Genomic DNA, 21,955 nt, shown 5'->3' with positions numbered 1-21,955 from the left:
TCCTGAAGCAAAGTTCTTAACCCGAGGTACTATTTCTGGGTTAGCGGAGTCTGTAACCTGAAGCGTCTGTAACCTGAGGTGTCTGTAACCCAAGGTACCACTGTAGAGGCAAACAGGGTAATGCCCTGGCAACTGGATATTTAGGGGTTAGGGTTAGGGTTAGGGTTTTTTTTTTTACTTTTTACATACCTTTAACTGTTATTTTATAGTCAGTGCCATGGGGCGACAGGAATCAGGAGAGAAGCACATGCATACACATTGTGATTGGCGATATATTTGCCATATATCGCCATGCTGAATATTATGAAACTGTTTCTATGATGTGGAAGGCTGTCCTAGAACCATGGTGTCTTTCCCACCCACCCCATAACCCCACCCAGGATCTCCAAGCAGCAAGAGGAGATTCGGGAACTGCAGGCCAAGTCTCGGCGGCTGGAGATGCAGCGAGCGGAGATGATGAGCCAGTTCCAGGCTATGATGAAGGCGCACTGGAACGAGGCCCTGCGCCTCTTCACCAGTGGCAGCCCAGCCTCCCCACAGCCCGACACCAAAGCCCAGCAGCAGGTGAGAGCCTCATTGGCACCGTAAGCAGAGCTGTCCTCACTCCTGGCACTCCCGGCTTTGACCCTCACTGGAAATGTAAATTCTTGAGGAGAAGAGTGGTGAGGGCAGCCTTTGCCAACACAACACTGCCCACGTGGAAAAACAGAAAATAAAATGTTTTTTAAAAACCCCCACTGCCCAGATGTTTTGGACTGTCACTCCCATCTCAACTAAAAAAGTTTGAAGTAGGACTTGCCTCTACACAAGCCATGCCTGGTTATTCTTCAGCAAGGCTTGTCCTTCGGCATCAGCCTTTCTGAAGCTGGCGCCTTCCTAGCTTTCCAAACTGCAACTCCCAGCTGGCAACTACCGCCACTTGCTTCCTTTTCTTCTGGACATGGGGTGTCTCTCCTTGGAGTTCAGCCATGGCTGGGAGTTTTAGAGGGCGCCAGCTTGGGGTGTGTGTGGCAGCAGCGACTACTATTGTTGTTGTTGTTGTTGAGTCGTTTAGTCGTGTCCGCCTCTTCGTGACCCGCTGGACCAGAGCACACCAGGCCCTCCTGTCTTCCACTGCCTCCCGCAGTTTGGTCAGACTCATGTTTGTAGACCGTCCCGCCATCTCGCCCTCCGTCGTCCCCTTCTCCTTGTGCCCTCCATCTTTCCCAACATCAGGGTCTCTTCCAGGGGGTCTTCTCTTCTCTTTTTTTTTTTATAAGATATTTATTAAGGTTTTTTGAAATATTACAGTGAAAATGAAAAAGAAAAAAGAAAAATACAAAATAAAAACAATTAAAAACACACATATTTTCTATTACTTATTTTCCTTTAGCTTGTTTCCCGGACCTCCTCGTACCTCCCTTTTTTGTATTCCACTTCAATTTATTGGTTCAGCAAATCCTTACCATTAGATTTTAACCCATTTATAACCCTTTTTTCATATTCTCTTAAAGCATTACAGCTGGAAACCGCTTAATTACTATCCAACATCGTTCTATCATTCATTAATTTTACAATATTTCTGTAAATAGTCTTTAAATTTCTTCCAATCTTCTTCCACCGACTCTTCTCCCTGGTCTCGGATTCTGCCAGTCATTTCTGCCAATTCCATATAGTCCATCACCTTCATCTGCCATTCTTCCAAAGTGGGTAGATCTTGTGTCTTCCAATACTTTGCAATGAGTATTCTTGCTGCTGTTGTAGCATACATAAAAAAAGTTCTGTCCTTCTTTGGCACCAATTGGCCGACAATGCCCAGAAGAAAGGCCTCTGGTTTCTTCAAGAAGGTATATTTAAATACCTTTTTCAGTTCATTATATATCATTTCCCACAAAGCCTTAATCCTTGGGCACGTCCACCAAAGGTGAAAGAATGTACCTTCAGTTTCTTTACATTTCCAGCATTTATTGTCGGGCAAATGATAGATTTTTGCAAGCTTGACTGGGGTCATGTACCACCTGTATATCATTTTCATAATATTCTCTCTTAGGGCATTACATGCCGTGAACTTCATACCTGTGGTCCATAACTGTTCCCAGTCAGCAAACATAATATTATGTCCAACATCTTGTGCCCATTTAATCATAGCAGATTTCACCGTTTCATCCTGACAGGGGGTCTTCTCTTCTCATGAGGTGGTCAAAGTATTGGAGCCTCAGCTTCAGGATTTAACAACTGCTAAAACTGACTCCTGCCCCCACATCCCTTTGCCATCCATGAACACTGTGTCTTACCTGAACTATATTGCTTCACTCTTCTGAAGCATCTGGAGAGTGGTGAAGGCAGGGCTGGGAGAATGAGCTCAGGATTCCTGGTTTGACTCTTGGGCTTGGAACTCACTGAGTGACCTGAGGCCAGTTTCCCCCACCCTCCGAAGCCTCACCTGCAGTAGCAGCTTCACAACACTATCCTGGTTAGTTTAGTTATTCGTATCGTAAAACCTTTATTGGCACCACATACAAACATCCAAAACAAATCAGTACAGAATTACCACCTCCCCAGTGGCACAAAACATTTGCTAAAAGAAAGGAGGCAGAGCAGTCTATCGTCACATCTCTTGGTCTCCAGGGAGATCAGACGTCTGCTGTGTATTCCAACAACAAAAAAACCAAATAGAGATATTTAGCCACTAACTTGGTGAGCTCCTGATCATTCCCCAGTAATAGAAAATGTATGACCTCCGACTCTGGTTTCCATTTGGGGATACAGAGTCAATCTAAAAATTGCTGGCGGAGATCAGCATACAGTTTGCAATGAAGAACCATATGTGTAAGGGTTTCCACCAGGTGGTCTTCACCTGGGCAAGTTCTTTCTCCTTCCACCCTGCCTGAGAACCTTCCCCAGAGGAGGTTTGATGGATTTGAATTAAACCTGGCCAGCGAAAATGCCCTTCTTTCTTGAGGGTTAAGCAGAAATTCAGGGTAATTGTGGTTAGTTTCATGTGCCCGAGAAAGTTGGAAATAAAGAGGGGGGCATGTTTTCTCTGCTGCTACTGTTAGTTCTTGGCGTTCAATATCCCACAACCTAGTTAGTTTATTTATTGCATTTTAATGCCACTTTTTCCTCCGGGGAGCTCAAGGTCGTGTGCAGGGCTCCCCCCCCCCCCATTTTATCCTCGCAATAACCCTGTGAGGTAGGTTAGGCTGAGGGGCAGCGACTGATCCAAGCATCCAGTGTGCTTCATGGCTTAAATGGGGATTCGAACACTGGTGAATCACAGCAAGATCAACGTTGCAAAATTTCCAGAGCTCCCTTGCCTTTGAGCAGATCCTTTGTACAATTCACCAGGCACTTAAGAACCCTGTAGATTTGTTGCTCAGTTCTTCGTTAAGAAGAGATTCCTGTTGCTGCTCAATTTCCATTGCGTGAAGAACGACTACTGTATTTTTTGCTCTATAAGACTCACTTTTTCCCTCCTAAAAAGTAAGGGGGAATGTGTGTGCGTCTTATGGAGCGAGTGCAGGCTGCGCAGCTATCCCAAAAGCCAGAACAGCAAGAGGGATTGCTGCTTTCACTGCGCAGTGATCCCTCTTGCTGTTCTGGCTTCTGAAATTCAGAATATTTTTTTTCTTTGTTTTCCTCCTCCAAAAACTAGGTGTGTCTTGTGGTCTGGTGCGTCTTATAGAGTGAAAAATACGGTACTTTCCTTTTAGCTGCAGGGTGCTTTATTGAGGGGGAGGGGACTGACCAGTGTTGCCTTCGGAGCTTGCTGTCTTTTAACCCCTTGCCCTCCTTCCATAGGACGCCTCCTCCAACCTGGAGCTTCCGCAGCCCTCCGAATCGCTGACGAAGACCCAGAAGGCGGAATCTCTTGGGAGCAGCCAAGGGGCAGGGGACTGCGAGGGGTCGGCGTGGGTGCAGGCGGTCCCCCTCCAGCCTGCCGCCCAGCGCAGCTCTTCGCGGGGCCCACCAGACGCTCCCGAGAAGTCCCTGCAAGATGCTTACCGCCATCTTCTCCCCTTGCTCCCAGACATGGGGCGTCTCTCCTCGGAGTTCAGCCACGTTTTCAACTACAGCCTCCTCAGCCAGCCGGGCTTCCAGCAGCTGGAACCGCAGGTGGACAGCTCTGTAGCAGGTGCGCGTTGGGTCAAGTCCAGTAATTTCAATGGATCTGCTCGCGAGTAAAACGTAGCGTCATTTAATACCACCCATTGTGAGGACTTTTGTTCATGTCATTGTGAAACAGCTGCGGGTTTTTTGAAAATATATTTTGGCTAAAGTGTCAGGCCAGTCGATTTCTCTTCTTTGTTGTATTCATGCTTTGGAAATACAGTGGTACCTCGGGTTACATACGCTTCAGGTTACATACACTTCAGGTTACACACTCCGCTAACCTAGAAATAGTGCTTCAGGTTAAGAACTTTGCTTCAGGATAAGAACAGAAATTGGGCTCTGGCAGCCCGGCAGCAGCAGGAGGCCCCATTAGCTAAAGTGGTGCTTCAGGTTAAGAACAGTTTCAGGTTAAGAACGGACCTCCGGAACGAATTAAGTACTTAACCCGAGGTACCACTGTATTTTATCTGCATGGTTGCCCTTCATAAAGACATAAAAACATAGAAATTGTCGGGTCATCCTAGTCCAAGTCCTGAAGTGCAGGGATCACAGCTGAAGAATCCCTGACATGCATGTGTGAATTTTACCTGGAAATAGGTGGTTTTAAAAAAAGAAAGTTAAAATGCAAGGGGACTGAAAGCGGCAAGTGATTTGACCACAGTGGGCTTTTGCAACTGAGCAGATATTTAAACCCGGGCCTCCCATATTTCTCTGTTTCTGTCTCTCTCTCGCCTGCTTCAGGTCTGCCTTTCCACCCTGATAACCTGGCGGAGCACCCGTTCACAGATGACACAGATGAGACCATGACTGAGGCAGCAGGCCACGAGGGAGAGACCCTCCAGCAGAGCAGTTTGGAGGGTGGAGCTCAAGTGCCTCAGCCCGACTTGAATTACTACTTGCGTTTGGTGTGTCTCGCCGTGAACCTAATCTCTGCTCTTTCTCTTTTCAGTCTGTAGGGGTGGGAGGGAACTGTGATGATGGGAGTCCTTCCGTGCAGGGTGGGCTGATTTCAAATCAAGTCTTCTCATTTTGAAATGCATCATCTTGCTGTAGTGGCCTTCACCCTTCTTCTGATAGGAAATGCTCTGTGGGGACAGGAGGGGACATAAAAATGGGGGTGTCAAGGAGAGTCAGTGTGTGTGTGTGTGTGTGTGTGAGAGAGAGAGAGAGAGAGAGATGCCCTATTTTCATCTGAGGAATGTTGGAGGGTATGCAATGTGCAGCTTGCATCCTTTTATAATACAGTCGTACCTTGGAAGTCGAACGGAATCCGTTCTGGAAGTCCGTTCGACTTCCAAAACGTTCGGAAACCAAAGCGTGGAAGCCACATCGGACGTTCAGCTTCTGGAGCCAAAACGTTCGAGAACTAAGCTGTTCGAAAACCAAGGTACGACTGTACTTAACTTCAGAATCCTGACAGTGGCTCTTTTTTACACAGAAAAGCACCCTTTGACTCATGGTAAGAGGGGACATAATTCAGTTTTAAGTGACTCTCAGTTTTAAGTGCATCATGGTGGTGTTAAATAAAGATTTTGTTTTTAACGAGGTTGCTTAAAAGACACTTATTCTAGGTTTACTTTATTTTATTTAAATCTTCAGTTCTTATCCACAGTGAATTCTTGGCTGTTAATTATTTCTGTAGCATAAACGTCTTAGGAGAGTAACTGCGGAACCTTGACCGCTTCCTTGTTGATTTCTTTGGCCAAGGAGGAGATGGGTGTGTAGGAAGGAGGGAAGGCTGCACACCTAACTCCTGTCTCCTCACCACTCTCCAGATTTTGGACCGCTCTGCAAATGAAACTGCTGCGCAGAAGCAGGAAGGGGTCTCCACGGACAGCCCACCACCTGCCGCAAACCAGACGCAGTTCGGTAAGAGCAGACCCCAGGCCCCTTCTCCTTCTGCACAAGGGAGCTCTGTGGTCCTCTTGTGGCTCCTGGCTGTCCCTCGTTCGCTCCCCATCCCCTTGCTGCGCCCACCTGTTATTGGAATACTGCTGGGAAGATGGGGGCATCAGGCAGGCCCCCAGCTGGCTCTAGCCACCGGCCGGCAGCCGGTCTCCCTTGGAACAGCATCAGTCAGCGACACGAGCCTCAGATACGTTTAGAGACCCGTGCACGCTCTATCAGCAGAGTGTGTAAATCTTCTCACAGCAGAAGAGGCGGACAGAGAAATGTGTAAGCATAATGTACAGCATTTTATTCAGCATAGTTCAGGAACAAAGGAAAACATGTCTGCTTCCCTTCGTCTCCAGCAAAACAGCAGGAAGCAAAAGCAATATACAAAACGGAAGTTCCCAGCAAGTGCTGGAAGTAAACAGGCATGTGACACACAACAGTCCTGCCTGTTCCCTTTTAAGGTGGAACAGAACTATATCCTAACACCTGTGGGTGGTGCATCTCCCTATGGGTGATGGTCGCTGGCATGTTCAAGGCAGTGGCTGGAAGGGCGTTCAGGGTTTGCAGAGCACTGGACTGCTGCTAGCGATCTTCCTCGACTCTTACTCTGAGATCAGTACCCTGGAGAGCTGCAGCCAGTTAGCAGAGACAGTTCTGATCTAGAGAGACCAATTATTCAGACTCTGAACAGCTTTCCACCTTCCTGCATTCTGTGGGTCTCTCCCTCTTGCAGCCACCATCCGGTGGCTGCCGTGGGGGGAGATAGCGCTCGGGGGCTCATTTCACCAGCTTTGCCAGAGGCACCTCCTGCCCCTGAGCTGTGCCAACCAGTCATCATTGCAACAAGTGTTTATAAACCAGTTGCTGACTTTCCATTTTGATTTTCCTCTTCCCTCCCTGCTGCTTTTACCTTGCGAGTTGCGGGCTTTTGCTTTGCTTTTTTAGACTGTAAGCCTGCGGGTGGGGACTGCCTCTTTGGCCGAAGACCTGGGTGCAAGTAAATAAAGAACCAGTGCTCAAAATCTTCCCGACCTCCTTTCCAGGCACGTCACTGTCCTACCATGAACGGTCCACAGCCCTGTGGGATGCGGCCCAGCCGTCTGCCAGCACCATTCACATCCAGCAGCCCAGCAGTACTGCCGTCCACAAAACCAAAGTACCTTTGCTCAAAGGTAGGCAGGCCAGGCCAGGCCAGGCTGCTTGCACCCAGAAGCAGCCCTGCCCCAGTGTGGTGTAGTGGTTAAGAGCAGTGGACTTGTAATCTGGTGAACCAGGTTCGATTCCCCGCTCCTCCACATGCAGCTGGTGGGTGACCTTGGGCTAGTCACACTTCTCTGAAGTCTCTCAGCCTCACTCACCTCACAGGGTGTTTGTTGTGGGGGAGGAAGGGAAAGGAGAATGTTAGCCGCTTTGAGACTCCTTTGGGTAGTGATAAAGCGGGATATCAAATCCAAACTCTTCTTCTTTACACCCAAGGCAAAACCCTGGTGTCTAGCCATCCCATGAGTGGCAGTGGCTATCCCTCTAGTATGAATTCTGTGGGCCCATTCCCTGATCTTTCCCCCCCCCCTTTTTCCTCCGCAGCCCACGAGGGGGGGATCCTGTCCCCAAAGCAGGTTGCTGAAGTTTCACGCCTGCTGAGGCACCACCAGGCCAAAGGCAGGGCTGTGCCTTCTCCAGAGGACCTGTATAAATACTTGCGCGAGATAGGCCAGAATGGGTAAGGCTGAGGTGTGTGTGGGGGGGTGTATTTTCCTGAGTCCAGGCACAACCTCTTTTTGGGGGGGGGGGGTTGGCAGGGTTTAGACAGGGCTCCTCAAAAAATGTTGCCCTCTGCGGTGCGGGGCAGAGGAAAGAGACAGGCTTTAGGGTTTCCTGGTTTTTTTATAGAAGGGGTCTGAATTTCATTGTACAGGATTTTGTTTTTGTTTTTATAATATTTTTTATTAATTTTTAGCATACAATTTTTTTAAAGACATACCACACAAATTATTATACATATGTCCTTGTTTGGACTTCCTTCAGCGTCTCTGATAGCCTTCCGTCTTGATTATTTCTCCTGCAGTTCTTAACTTAATATTGCCTTTACCTTTTCTAGCAAATCATTTCTCCCTTTCCATTTTTACAATATTTCTTAAATTACTCCTCACAGAACTTCTTGTAGTCCTACAAACGTAATCTGATCATCACAAATACTTTTCAGATACTCAGTAAATTTAGTCCAGTCTTCGGTAAACCTCTGGTCCCGCTGGTCTCGGATCCTTCTTGTTAGCTTATCTAATTCTGCGTAGTCCATCAATTTCATCCTCCGTTCTTCTAATGTTGGTAGTTCTTCTTGCTTCCATTTTTGGGCCAATAATATTCTTGCTGCTGTTACTGCAGGATTTTGTACAGGATTTTGGTGGGCGGCAGGGGCAGGATGCCTCAGTTTTGTTCTGAAGCAGAATTCCCATCTTCTTCCCTTTTTTTTCTCCTTCTGGTGGGGGTGTTTTTGCTTCAGGACAGATGCCAAAGGCGATGCAAATCTGCAAGCGCGCCGGAACCCCAACCCCAAGTTGATTGACGCCATGAGGAAAGAGGTACGTGCGCCATTCTTTTGGAAGGGGCGGGAGAAATTCTGAGGTAGGAGTTGCTCTTTAATTTTCAGGAACGGCGGAGAAGGGGTGGGGAGGCAGGTTAACGAACCAGGGAGCAGAAAGCTTAAATCTTATAGGAGGTTTTGGTCTGTCATGTCGAGGAACGGGTGTCTGTCAAAAGCCACTGTCATTCACCCCCTCTTCCTTCTTCAGATGGCCTCTGCACGCCGCATGGGTGCTTCGGGGTTTGGGCGCGAGAGACCCCAGGCCGCCGCCAAAGCTGGGAAGAAGCCCTCCAGCACGCCTGCCTTGAACCCTCGCACCAGCAGAGGAGGCGGCGGCGTGTGGCGATGATATTTGGCGCAGCTGGACTGTTTATTCCTTACCACGCTGACCTTCCCCCTCCCCTTCCCTGACCTGTCTGGGCCTCTGGTGGGGTGTCTGGGAGCTGCTCTCTGATTTGAAGCCCCCGCCTTAATCTCCAGTTTTACCCTCCAACCATTTGCTCCAACCTGGAGTCTAAAGTGTTGCCTTTTAAAAAACGGAATGTGCGTGTTGGATTTTGTGGGTTTGCTTTTTTTGGAAAAACAAAACCTTCTCTTAAACCCTGCAGCTTTGAGAGACTTGAGGTGGCAGGAACACCAGCTCCTCTTTTTTCTTATTCCCAGCAAAAGGCGACGGCCCTCGCTGGGCTCAGTGCCCTTTGCATCTGTCCCTCCTCCTGCCCTCCTCCCCATCTCCCTCCTCAAGTCAACTTCAGCCATTTCGTTCTCTGGAGAGAGGAGGCCGATGATTCAAGGCAACCTGGTTCACCCGTCAAAGCAGCTTGGTTGCAGTTGTGCATATAGGAGGTTGCAGGGGGCAAGAGGCCTTCCCTTCCTTAACAAAACCTTTCTGGACCTCTTTCCCAACACGCTGCATCCTGATGTTTTAAGTGCTTTGTTCTGAGTGTGCTGTTTTAGACACACCTGGCTTTGCAGTGTAAGTTGACTCTCTTTTTGCACAGTTAATTATTTTTGTATTATCACTGTTATTATTTTCTAAAATAAAGGAATATTGAGCAGTCGGTTTCCGTATCTCTCTTTCCCTTTCTCTCTGTTTGGCTTCCTGCCACCGTCAAAGGAAATAAAAGCTATTTTCCTCCCTGCTCATGGCATTACCTTCCCTCTGCCGTATCTGTTGACATTAAGCAAAGACCCAACCCCTTTCCTTCCCATGGCAACATTTCTGTTGGAATCCTTGAAGTTTTTTCTGCCCCAAAAGAAATTTGGGATGCAGAATTCCTGGGAGACCAAAAGATGCCGGTTCTGGTGGTGGTTAGTTCAGTTCCGAGGCCATTTGTGAAATTCAGCCTTTCTCACTGTCCTGGAATGTACACAGCCGTCTTTTATGCTCCACCAGCAGGTTACTTTACTTAACAGTTCCGTTGATTTTCTCACAAATGGGTGTAAGATTGTGAGAGACACAAGCGCGTGTGCAGATATCCCCTGCTGTCATTTCAGTGCGTGCCCTCTCTCCAAAGGAAAACCACATCAACAAGCATGTGCCGGGGAAAATAGCACACTTTCCTCTAAACACTGGAAACTTCAGTTCCAGAAGACTTTATTGCTCTAATCGGCATTTCCTAAAGCAAAAAACAGAGATCCTCCCTGGACGGGTGTGTGTTGGATGCCTAGAGGTGAGAGGAGGCTTCCCTGGGGTCTGATCTTAGCTATGAGGCTGGCTGCACTGCAGTTCTTTCCCCGTGTTTCTCCACCACTTGTTTATTTCAGGAAACCTTTTCTTGGATGCCAGAAAAAAAACTTCCTTTTGCATTCCTGCTTGTGTGGTTGTGGCTTGGTTACTCCGGGGAGGAGTTCACAGTTCCCATCCTCAGAGTCTTTAAGCAGTTGGAGCCTTGGCAGTTCTCCACGGAAAGCGACATAATTCACATGGCCCACACTTTCACAGGTCTTCTTGGTGCAAATGCCACCTACCTGTCCCGAGTGCTTTTTGCTGGTCTGCTTTCAAACATAGCTGCCCTTAAATGCAGACCTCTCAAGCTCTTCCTTTGAAACACCCCCCTCCTCGTATGAAAGAAATGGAAGTCTAAGAAGCTACCCCAGTGGTGGTGGTGGGGCTCCACACATCAGCCCCATGCCCCATCCCTACAGCCAACAGTGTTGTCAGCCAAGCTGTAGGATGAGCCACGGAGGCACCAGCAACATCCCAAGGCTTTTGCAACACAGGCGGCCTCCAGATTGCAAAATCTCTTACCTGTGCTTGATTACTGCTTCCTGCCTGTCCTTGCCTCCGGTTAACTACCCTTTACCTCCTTTGACATCTCTGTTAACCCCCTCATTGCTTGTCAGTTGTTGCTTCGTTTGCGCAGAACACACAAGCAAGACAGCTCAAATGTCCTGACTAGAGCGTTCTCGGACTCTGTTCTCCTCCAAGCCTTCCTCAGGTTGCTATGCAAAGGAAAGACGTATTCACCTGCCGGAGTCCTCTTCTCAAAATGTCCTGGTCATCGCTGTGCATTGGAGACTGTCTCCTGCTGTATTGCTCCGCTTCCTGTTGTGTAAGCCTTCGCCTCTCTCTCTTCTTTTCCTCCTCCCCAAATTCACACCAGCACCCCATCCTTTGCACATGCTCCCCCCAGCACACTTAAGTATGCACACTTAACTTCGCACACTCCACTCTTAAAACCACCCTTCTTCCCAAGATGCTCTCATCTTCCTGATTTGCCACATCTGAACCTCCCAGGCTGTGGACTGCAAACCTCGGCCCCCCCCCTCCCCAGGCACCCGTGGACACATGGCTGTCATGGCCTCTTCCTCCCTCCCCGCTCTCCACCTTCCCCCTCCATGAGAACCTAATCTGATTAGCTGTAAGAGACAGCGAACGTGGATTATGGGTTTATAAAAAAAACAAAAATCCAGCCACCTCCCTCTCCTGATCGCGATGCTCCCCCCCCACGCCAAGCAGATCACGAACGCCCAGGTATTACAGCTCCAGTGTGTTGCTCTTGGACCTGAGAGGGACCCAGCACCCAGTGGCCACCGGTGCCCCGTATTCCCTGTGCCCCACAGGGAAGATCTGGGGCGGGGAGAGGAGCTCTGTGGTGTCGGGGCAAACCCCATTTCTCCAACGGATGGTGAACTCTGGGGTTGACTTTTGGCATTTGCCTTTTGTTGGAGTTGCTTCATCACTATCGGGTTCCTGGTTTTCGTTTCGCTCCCTCGGATTTAGTGGCTGGGATAGAAATATTATTTTTTTTGCTTCGGTTTTTTGGAAGCGCTGGAAGTAGCTTGCGGACCAAGTCTTGGTAAGAGTGTGGCGCCTGTAGGCTGACGAGTGTGGTGTGGGCATGTGTCCCTGGATCGGGGCTGGAGAAGGAACCGAGAACCCCCGCCAAACCCTTTGTGGTCCCCCCAGCCCATGTCCTAGTGGGTTAAACCAATCAAGAAAGCAGTGGGGGGGGGGTGACAGAAGGTCTGCTTTTAGGGTTCACGACTGGGACAAGAGTTCAGTCAAGGGAGACCAGGAGATGGAATATCTTCAATTTCCTCCTTTTCCTCATGGCTGCTCCTTTGCCTGTTTCGTTGCAGTGTCCAATGTTAGGTGCTGTGAGAAAAATGGAGCATGTAAAAGAGAAAGGAGGGGGGATTTTTATTTCCTTAGGAGGTGTGTGATGAGCAGGTGGGGGAGAGTAGACCAAAAGGAACCAGAGGGGACAAGAATTGAAGGAGGAGACTTTGGCGGAAGAGAGTGAACATTGTGTTTCGTGGATCCTGCAGGAATTTGGCTCAGTGATGGAAAATGTGATGCCCGGCATTGTATATTTTGGAATAGGATGGGAACGGGGATAATCTCCCTAGTGGTCATTTTCGCCTGTTGGGATTGGGAGAAGTCAGTAGATGCAGTTGGTGGGCTTGGACCAGCCAAAGTTAAGTCACGCTTTCGCCCCATTAAAACAAATGGGATTTAGAAGTTCTGCTGATTTATCGAGATGACTAAAAAGCATGACTAGGTCCTGCTGGATCGGAGCTAGTACAGTTCAATTGTTCTGCTTTGCTTCTCTTCCTCCCCCCCCCCCCGGTCTCCTCGGCCGTGATCTTGTAACTGTCATGTTGGGGGAAGCGGAGAAGGGATTAAGCCAACCCTCACACCTGTCTGAGCTTCGTGTAAGAAGCTCATCTGGAGGTGGGGGTGGCAAGTGTGCAAGAGAGCCTTATAACTTTTGAGTCCCAGGGTTAAACGCTATAGCTGCCATCTCTCTTGCTGGGAATGTTCCAGAAGGAAGGAGGAGCTTGGGAGGAGAATTAGCATAGGTGGCAGAGAGGCAGTCCGCGGCTCGTTCTGCATTGGGGGCATCCAGAACACACTTTTGCCGTGAAAATTGGCTGTGTCCACATGTGCTGCGATGGTCAGTCTAGGCTGTATCCAACTAACTTTTAACTCTGAGTAGAGCCATTGAAATCAATGAACCAAAGCGAGTCATGTCCATTGATTTCATTGGGTCTGCTCTGACTAGGGCCAACATTTGGATACGACGTCGTGGGTCTGGATTATACCATTTTAGGTGGCATGCAGGAGCTTGTATGATTGAATGCCCCCCTCCCAGTTTTTTATGCATAGAAATCCACTCTAACCATTCCCTGGACAGGTAGTTCTCTATGTACTGGAAAATTTTGGAATTGTGAGACCACATTTGGACTTGGAGGTGGTTCTGTTTCAGCACAGACCAGCAGAAAACGAGCCTTAACCTTCTGTCTTTGTGGCTGGGCTCCTAAAAGTTAGGGGTACCAAGGAACAAGCCTCAACCGATGGCGCTTGTTTGTACCTCCCGCCATTTGCTTCGAAGAGAGAGACCTTGACAGCCGGCCATTTTGCCTTGAGTCAACGGGTGGAAGCGGCAGGGTCGGTTTATGAGGGCGTGCTTTCTGACTTTGCAGCATTAAAAAGAAAAGGAAGATTCAGGCAAAGAGTATCCCAACACTTTACTCTAAAGGGGAATAGCTGTATTGAAAGAAACCTTATTTGAAAGGTGCTTGTCCAGCTGTGGCCTCCCTTTAGTTCTTATAGTTAAGAAACAGGTTTTTAGAGTAGGTGGAGGCAACAGGAGAGAGGCGGTTGAGTTTTCTGCTGGAAATCTCAAGTCATTCCTTCTTATTTCCCTTGTCTCCTGTTCCAGTCCATGCTGTTGAAATCTTCTGGTCCTCTGTCCCTTAACATAATTCTTTTCCTGTGATTCTTCCCATTCCTGTAATCGTTACATTGCTGATAGCCATCAAAATAATCTGATTTCTCCTTTCATCAAAGCCGTTATTCTTCTCATCTATATCCCTGTGCCCCTCACTTTGCTCTGTCCCTCTCAGCCACATGACTTCAACTTTCCTTCATCTTGAATGTCTCACTTCATCAACCCTCCATCTTTTTATTGAGTCTTTCTGCATCTTTCGATTCCTTGTAGGGCTGGGGAAGAAATATGCAACAATATGCAAACCAAAGGACAGCTATCCTTGAGAATTTGCACTTCTCTGAATATTGCAATAACTTTTTTCCCCAACCAAAAAGAGGTGTGTCTTAGGAGGGAAAGTTCATATTCATTCACGTGTTGCTGAAAATAGCATACAGAAATGCACCATGTTAAAGGAAATTGGTTATAAGAATTCACTATATTTGGGGGGCAGGAATTGCTTACAAAAAGATGTGTATTAGGCGAGACGCTGATGAATTTTTGTGGGGACTTTTAAAAAAATATATCCTGCAAACATGTGGCGATGTGTACTGAAGACTGGAAAATGAGAAACAGAGAGAAACTAAATTGAGAGACTTGTCCACCCACTAATTTTATGTTAAATGCCTTCTTCCACTCAAAAGCACCCCAGATACATCACCCAGTCATCACATTCTCCATTTTGACTTCTGACTTCTCTGTATTTGACCAGCCTCTGTGCTCTTAATAATTGGGATTGTCTTGGATCTAGTAGGATTGATTCATGTCTGGCTGGTGCTAAAGCAGGGTTTTATTACCAGTGCCCTTAATTTGATTATAAACTTGATGCATTCCATTAGCATGCTCAGGGCCCCACTGGATCAGGATGGAGACCCATCCGCTTCACCATCCCCTTCTCACAGTGACCAGCAAAATAATTCCTAAGAAGGCTGCCAGCAGGACCTGAGGGAAACAGCCCTTTCCCCACTTGGGATTCCCAGCAGTGGGTGTTCAGAGGCACACCTCCTTTTCTGATAACCCTCCAAACATCAGCTCTGCCGCTCACTATTCCCGACACCAGCAGTGAGTTTTTGCTAAAGCTTTTAAGAGGAAGAAGCCAACTCCTGTAGGGAGAGAAGCAAGAGGGGATCCTGTTGCTGTTATGTGTTCCTATACCAAATCATTCATTCATTCATTCAGCCAGAACCTTTGAGAGCCAGTGAAAGTTTTACTTGTCCTGTTTAGTGTGTGTCGGGGGAATTCCTGCCTGCCGTTGAATCTGTTTTCCCTGTGGTGCCACCAGAGTGGGACTTCGGTGCAGATCATAGAATCATGGAATTGTAGAGCTGGAAGGGACCGCAAGGGTCATCTAGTCCAACCCCCTACAATGCAGGGAACTTTGGCCCAATGTGGGGCTCGAACCCACCACCTTGAGATTAAGAGTCTCACGCTCTACAGAGTGAGCAACCAAGGCAGATAGGCCTGGACCCCCACCCCCAATAAGACCATTAATTCCAGAGTCTACAATTGCCTAAGTTCCCTGCTCTCGGATCGTGAAGCGGAGGAAGAGATCTGGCAGAAGGCCTCAGCATCAGGCACAACACATCACAGGAGGGGCAGAGAGTGGTGCAAGGGAATGTCTCTGGCATGCGTCTTATTCCCAAACGCATTCTCTCCAACGTAGCTGACAGGTGAAGACATGTGCGAGAGATTCACGGCGCAATAATGTGTCGTAACTTATCAAAGTATGATTGAAATATTTATTTTGGAAATAATTCCTGGAACCCAGAAAGAATGCTCTCATGTTCAGATGTCGCATGCTGCATCTTTTAAACTTGAAATGCTCCTGTATTTCAGAACTTGGTATATACGTACATCTCTGTCTTTGTGTGTGAGAGCGAGCCAGTTCACAAGAACTTTGATAGTGTTCTGCTCCAACTGGGTCAAAACTTGGGCAGAGAGGGCAAGTTAAACCCCGCCGTGCCTGGGTCAATGACAGACGGGGGTCAGAAATTCATTGACACCGGTCAGGAGTAAGTGGAATCTGAAAAGCAGAATTTAGGAGAGAGCTGATGTATGGAAGTGAAAGCTGGACCATAAAGAAGGCTGATCGCCGAAGAATTGATGCTTTTGAATTATGGTGCTGGAGGAGACTCTTGAGAGTCCCATGGATTGCAAGAAGATCAAACCTATCCATTCTTAGGGAAATCAGCCCTGAGTGCTCACAGGAAGGACAGATCCTGAAGCTGAGGCTCCAATACTTTGGCCACCTCATGAGAAGAGAAGACTCCCTGGGAAAGACCCTGATGTTGGGAAAGATGGAGGGCACAAGGAGAAGGGGATGACAGAGGACGAGATGGTTGGATAGTGTTCTCAAAGCTACCAGCATGAGTCTGACCAAACTGCGGGAGGCAGTGGAAGACAGAAGTGCCTGGCGTGCTCTGGTCCAGGGGGTCACGAAGAGTCGGACACAACTAAACGACTAAACAACAACAACAACAGGAGAGAGCTTCCATGCTTGAACATTCACGCTGATGCTGTTCACACACAAAACTTGGGCAGAGGTTATACAGTGCCTCCTGAACATTTATCCTGAGGTTTGCGACACCAAGGTTACAAGTCCTTGTCAGCTAGTGGCTGTTACCTCACACTTTCCAGTGCACTTTTCTGTCACTTTTTTTTGGGGGGGGTGGGGAACTCTCTCCCCAAGAACCCTTTACTCATGAGTAGCTCTACTTTGGGCTCTTAGGCACACACTCCTTTGCCAGCTAGCCTGAACGTCTTTGCTCTCAAATTGAGAGATGGTTCTTCTGCTCCAGAAGAGTTAGGGACCCAACCCAAAAGTCCTTCTTTGGAAACCTCTAGAGACATGTTCCAGGGGTCTGGTCTCTCTCTGGACGCAAAGGTCTTCTGATCATTGCCAGAGTTGGACTCTGTCTGCTCACCGGAATCTCCTGGCTCTGGGCATCCTGGGGCTTCATCGGAGGAAGTTACCCAGGGTGGGACAGAGTCCAGCTAGACAGGTTGTCAAATAAGCGAAAAGGTAAATGCAACTATTAAGATTTGTATTCCCTGCATAGTGCAGAAAAGGGGATGGATGGAAACTTTATTATGCATTGGCAGGAGTCAATTTCTCCATGGGTTTTCTGTGCCTGCGATATTGGTGATGACGATCTAGTCTCAAATGCTGTAAAAGTCATGGGCATTTTAATTCTCCAAGTGTAGGAATGCCTCTGCTACAGATCTTGATCTCTGCTATTATCTGTTTGGAGGACAGGTAACTGAAATTGTACCCATTTCACGCTCCGCAGTGAAGCCGCAGCAAAGTGCAATGGGGCAGGGGAGGTTCTTGCAGAGAAAGGAGGAGCTGTTTTGATGTCACCAGCGTAACGGTCTGGGTAAAACAAGGTCTCAGAGGTGAGGATCAAAACTCCCTGAAAGTATCCCCATTTATCTAGCACACTTGGAATGTGGATCAGAGGCGGTTTAGAAGGGAGGTGATGCCTGGCTAAGAGGGACCAGTAAGCTAGATCCAGCGGAAGTCAACCCCAAATGTGAGATGGGCCAACTAAAAGAAATATTTCCCCTTCCCTTTGTTTTGTAGTTTCTCTCTGAGCATAAAATTATAATATTATATGCTTGATTTAAAATTGGGTGTGTGTGTGTGTCAGATTTGTCTGTTTTAGTCTGAAGGTTGTTGTCTCTCATCTTTCTGTTGTTCTTTTTGTGCAGTATTTCATTTATTGATTAGATTTCTTACCTGTTCTTCAGAGTAAGGCACCAGGACAGATTACAAGAATCTAATATACAATTGTAACACTATTTTTGGATGGGGGACTGCATGTTGTGATCCCTGCATTGTAGGAGGTTTGACCCTTGGGATCCGTTCCAACTTTAAAATTAGATGATTCTACGTTACAAACAAACATGTAAACAGTTCCAAATGCAACAGAGCAGTATAAATGCAACGAAAGAGGTGGTCCCCGCAATGCAAAATACCTAAACCGCCAAAGAACAGGATAAAGAGGTGTGCATTTTCAGCACACACTGAAAGCTATGCAGCTAAGATGCTAAATGCACTTCTGTGGGGAGGGTGCTGTTCCTTGCACTTCTGCCTGTACGTAGCAGACATGCACTGTGACTCTTTACCTTTCGTTCATGTGATAGCAGCCAATTGATTCAGGATTGCAGTCCTTTCCTATCCTGTTCCTCCCACACTCCCTTATGTAGGCGTGCATTCCTTGCAAGGGAGGCCAGGAAAAAATCACTGTATATAATAACGGCAATTATTTTGCACAGGACATTCTCTTCGTTTAAAACAGTCAGCAGAATCGAGTGGCAAAGCCATTCCCAGACTCCAGCACTTCAGGCAACTGGTGGGGAGTTCTCTATGTGGTATGCCCCGCGGAGGACCTTAAGGTCCACAAATGACAACACTTTGGAGGTCCCAAGTTGCAAGGTGGTTAGATTGGTCTCAACTAGGGCCAGGGTCTTTTCAGTACTGGCCCCGACTTGGTGGAACGCTCTGTCACAAGAGACTAGGGCCCTGCGGGACTTGACATCTTTCCGCAGGGCCTGCAAGACAGAGCTGTTCCGCCTAGCCTTTGGTTTGGACTCAATCTGACCCTTATGTTTCCCTCCCCTTATGGTTTTGAACTATGGGCTACTATTAAAACGAGGCTGCATTTTAAATTGCATTTTAACCTGTATTTTAAATTGGTTCCCCCCCCCTTCCCTATTATGTTTTTATTGTGCTTTTATTGGTGTTAGCCACCCTGAGCCCGGCTCTGGCCGGGGAGGGAGGGGTATAAATAAAATTTATGATGATGATGATGATGATGTCAGGACTCTCCTACAAATCCACACCCCTCTGAATACAGGAAAACAGCATGCTCCACTGCAGGCAAGGCTAAAATCCTTGTATACTCATAATAGCTCTGCAAGTAGGAGTCGTGTTTGGTTTTTTAAAAAAAAGGTGTGGGATTATTAGCATTTGATTCTCTTCTGTATATATGTAAATGGCCTTGTTGTGAGGGTCTCTCTCTCATGGAAGCAGAAGCAAATTCATGAGGTCCTGCTCTCTTAATACGTTTCAGTGTGTGCGTTGGGAGGAGGTATTTTTGGTCCTACTCGTGTCCAGTTGGTGTAGCTGATAATATGCTGGAAGAGCGTTGATGGCTATCAATGCCAGTCTCTCAAATTGGTGAATACATGTGTGGAGTGCAAAAGGGACTCTGACACTTTCTTTCTTTCTTTCTTTCTTTCTTTCTTTCTTTCTTTCTTTAATATCCCACCCTTCTACCCAAAGCAGCCCATGGAGGCAAACACATCATCAGAAAAACAAAATAATTAAAAACATTCTGACAACAATCAAATCCTCTCGGCCACTGATTTCAGCATTGCCATATTTCAGGCGTCAAATGCCTGAGGAAACGGGTGTTTTTAGATTTCTCCTGAAAGTCAGTAATGAGGGAGATGGGCACAGCTCACCAGGGAGGGCATTGTGCAAGCAGGGAACCCCCACCAAGAAGGCTCTGTCGTGTGCCAGTGCAGCCAGGGCAACCCCCAGTGGTGGCACCACAAACAAGGCATCACCTCCTGATCACAGGGTCCAGGATGGTTAATATCCTGGCATGTGCCAGAGAATTGCATTAGAAAACAATCATGGCTAGATTTGGATTTGACCTCCCTTTGGCCCTTTCAGATAACTTCTATTTAAAAAGTACTTTCTAAACATGTTTTTAATACTGTGTTTTAAATATAACCTACCCTGGGACCTTAGGGGAAGGGCGGGTTAACAACAACAACAACAACAACAACAACATAATTGGAAAAGCCAAGTAGCACTATACTATCTGATAAATATCTGTACACTACATATGATAGACATCACACCCCCCCCCAAAAAAATTGCATATGTGTGTAGCTAGTTGTTCATTCTTGTTAGAAATTGGGGGGTGTTGTGTAGTGCTGTAGGGCACCCCTCCATTCTGCCTTTTGAAGATTAAATAAAAGGGTATGAACTCCTAGACTCTTCTGGATAGTGTGCTTAGGAGAAGTGGAACTTCTTGTTCTTGTTGCAATGATGTCATAGGTACCATCCCATAGCTACCCACAACATTGGTGCAACAAACATCCATGTATTATCACAATAGCTGCTGTCTGTCTGTCTGTCTGTCTGTCTCTCTCTCTCTCTCTCTCTCTCTCTGTGTGTGTGTGTGTGTGTGTGTGTGTGAAAGAGAGAGAGAGAGAGAAAGAGAAAGAGAAAGAGAAAGAGAAAGAGAGATTTCTCATCTACAAAGGGTCTTCGAGAAAGTAGGAAAGTTGATTTCTCATCTTGTGATACATCTTTTGACTTTAAACACTATGCTACATATACATTTTGAATATTAAGGCCCATAACAAAAAGATTATGTGAAAACAGTCCCATCTCCAGTGGTGGCTCAGAAGATCTCCCTCTAGGGCAAAGACATTTCGCAATGTCTTGGGACAATTTATGGCCAAGCTGCCCACTGTATGTCCACCCTACTTAATTTTCTCCACATGTGTTGTGTACCTGAGTGCACAACCTCTTGGAGGAGTTACAGGGCAGCCGGTGGTGGAAAGATCTGCCGGCCATTTTCCTCTCTCCTACCACCTGTTTGGTGCAACTTCATGCAAGATTTTCTCCAGAGCTTTGGTCATTTCCCCATGGAGAAGGCATATGGGGCTTGCATGCATGGAGTGATTCTCATTCAGTTGCCCAAGTCTGCTTCCCACAAGCACAGCAGTCTTCAGCATTTTCAGTCCTTGGACCCACACTTGCTTTTGAGGACCTATTTCTCCATTTTCACCATATATTTGTATGGTGGTAGTACTGCTGTTGTCACCCACCTCAGATTAGACCGCCACCCACCAGTTGAAGACCAGTGTACTAGCCTCCTTAGCTCTCCTTTGCTGTATAATAATAATATAATAATAATTTATTATTTATACGCCGCCCATCTGGCTGGGCTTCCCCAGCCACTCTGGGCGGCTTCCAACAAAATATTAAAATACCGCAATGCATCAAATATTAAAAGCTTCCCTAAACTTTTAATCTGTTGTCTCTTGCCATTCCTTGGTAAACATAAAGCTTTTAGAAACTGCCCCATGTCCACCCCTCACATCACAGTATTCTCCTTTCTCTCCCGAAGACACCATTTTTGGAGAGTGAAATTTAGCCCCGGGGTCTACTGATGGAGGTCCCAAATAGGAAATGCTAAACAGAGTCTTTAGTGAAGCTATAGAGAACATGTGTGGCCTTGGAGGGCCAAGGAACGATTGCATCATGCGCTCAGGGGTTAGTAAAATACTTATAGTCATCCATCAGGACACATGCGATGGCTTTTAGTAGGGTTGTCAAATGTCTGGGATTTAACCGGCAGAAATCAGCAAAATGTCTGTTTGTTTTTCCTAGAAAAAGCTCAGCAACTTTTTGGCAACTCTACTTTTAGCCAGTCAAAAGCTTTCGGCAAACTTGAGCTTACATATGGATTGCAGATATATAGCAGCCCAGAGGCCAACTGCATTACTTCATAAATTTAGGGATAGTGCACGTGTGGGAAATTTTCCATTCTTGTTCCTGTCCACTCACAATATTCTTAGTCCGTTTCTTTGTGGTTTAAGGTGTTTCCTGTTGTCTGTTTCCAGGCGCAAGACCTTAAGCAATGTATATATCTTATGTATAGTGGTACCTCAGGTTAAGTACTTAATTCGTTCCGAAGGTCCATTCTTAACCTGAAACTGTTCTTAACCTGAAGCACCACTTTAGCTAATGGGGCCTCCTGCTGCCACCGCACGATTTCTGTTCTCATCCTGAAGCAAAGTTCTTAACCTGAAGCACTATTTCTGGGTTAGCGGAGTCTGTAACCTGAAGCGTCTGTAACCTGAGGTACCACTGTATACCAAAGGCAGACCCTTAGTTACCAACTTCATTTCTGCCAACCCAGTTACAAAACACTCCATTGCTTAAGCAAGCTGACTGCGATTCAAGGCCTGAAAAATAGATCCTAATAAAGCCACAGACTGCAATTGAATAATCTAGTAATGAAATTTCCCCCTTCATTTGTTCATCCACTCGACGCCTCTCAGTCAAATGTGTGATCTGTCTCCCGGGGCAAGTGTTATGGTCTGAGTTGACAGCGGGTGATATATCTGTGGTGATTTAAGG

The 21,955-nt window shown here is 47.1% G+C and overlaps 3 protein-coding genes across 6 annotated transcripts in view; 2 read left to right on the top strand and 1 right to left on the bottom strand.

Moving 5' to 3' along the window:
* CNTROB (centrobin, centriole duplication and spindle assembly protein) overlaps nucleotides 1-9,627 on the top strand; it is a gene marked incomplete at its 5' end in the record, with an annotated part of 33,810 nt that extends 24,183 nt beyond the window's left edge. Inside the window, 8 exons of the mRNA XM_080980092.1 lie at nucleotides 381-564; nucleotides 3,781-4,114; nucleotides 4,834-4,997; nucleotides 5,868-5,961; nucleotides 7,032-7,160; nucleotides 7,573-7,708; nucleotides 8,489-8,567; nucleotides 8,778-9,627. Coding sequence (XP_080836218.1) covers nucleotides 381-564; nucleotides 3,781-4,114; nucleotides 4,834-4,997; nucleotides 5,868-5,961; nucleotides 7,032-7,160; nucleotides 7,573-7,708; nucleotides 8,489-8,567; nucleotides 8,778-8,918 — 1,261 coding nt within the window. The 3' untranslated portion in view covers nucleotides 8,919-9,627. The remainder of the gene's footprint in view (nucleotides 1-380; nucleotides 565-3,780; nucleotides 4,115-4,833; nucleotides 4,998-5,867; nucleotides 5,962-7,031; nucleotides 7,161-7,572; nucleotides 7,709-8,488; nucleotides 8,568-8,777) is intronic.
* GUCY2D (guanylate cyclase 2D, retinal) overlaps nucleotides 1-21,955 on the top strand; it is a 70,312-nt gene that overhangs the window by 10,908 nt on the left and 37,449 nt on the right. For 2 of the 4 annotated variants that reach the window (XM_080979651.1, XM_080979644.1), the window contains exon 1: nucleotides 11,699-16,807. The gene's annotated coding sequence lies outside the window, so the exon portion shown is untranslated. Of the gene's footprint in view, nucleotides 1-11,698; nucleotides 16,808-19,153; nucleotides 20,080-21,676; nucleotide 21,955 lie in introns of those variants that run through there. The other 2 variants (XM_080979645.1, XM_080979648.1) reach the window with 2 other exon arrangements.
* The window catches only part of LOC308462339 (uncharacterized protein), a 73,681-nt gene that overhangs the window by 47,282 nt on the left and 4,444 nt on the right, over nucleotides 1-21,955 (bottom strand). The gene's annotated exons all lie outside the window — the stretch shown is intronic.

The sequence above is a fragment of the Podarcis pityusensis genome, assembly GCF_964106645.2.
Source record: "Podarcis pityusensis genome assembly, chromosome: 13".
Lineage (NCBI taxonomy): Eukaryota > Metazoa > Chordata > Lepidosauria > Squamata > Lacertidae > Podarcis > Podarcis pityusensis.
Note: the sequence above shows the minus strand (reverse complement) of the source record. Positions and strands in the feature narration are given on the sequence as shown.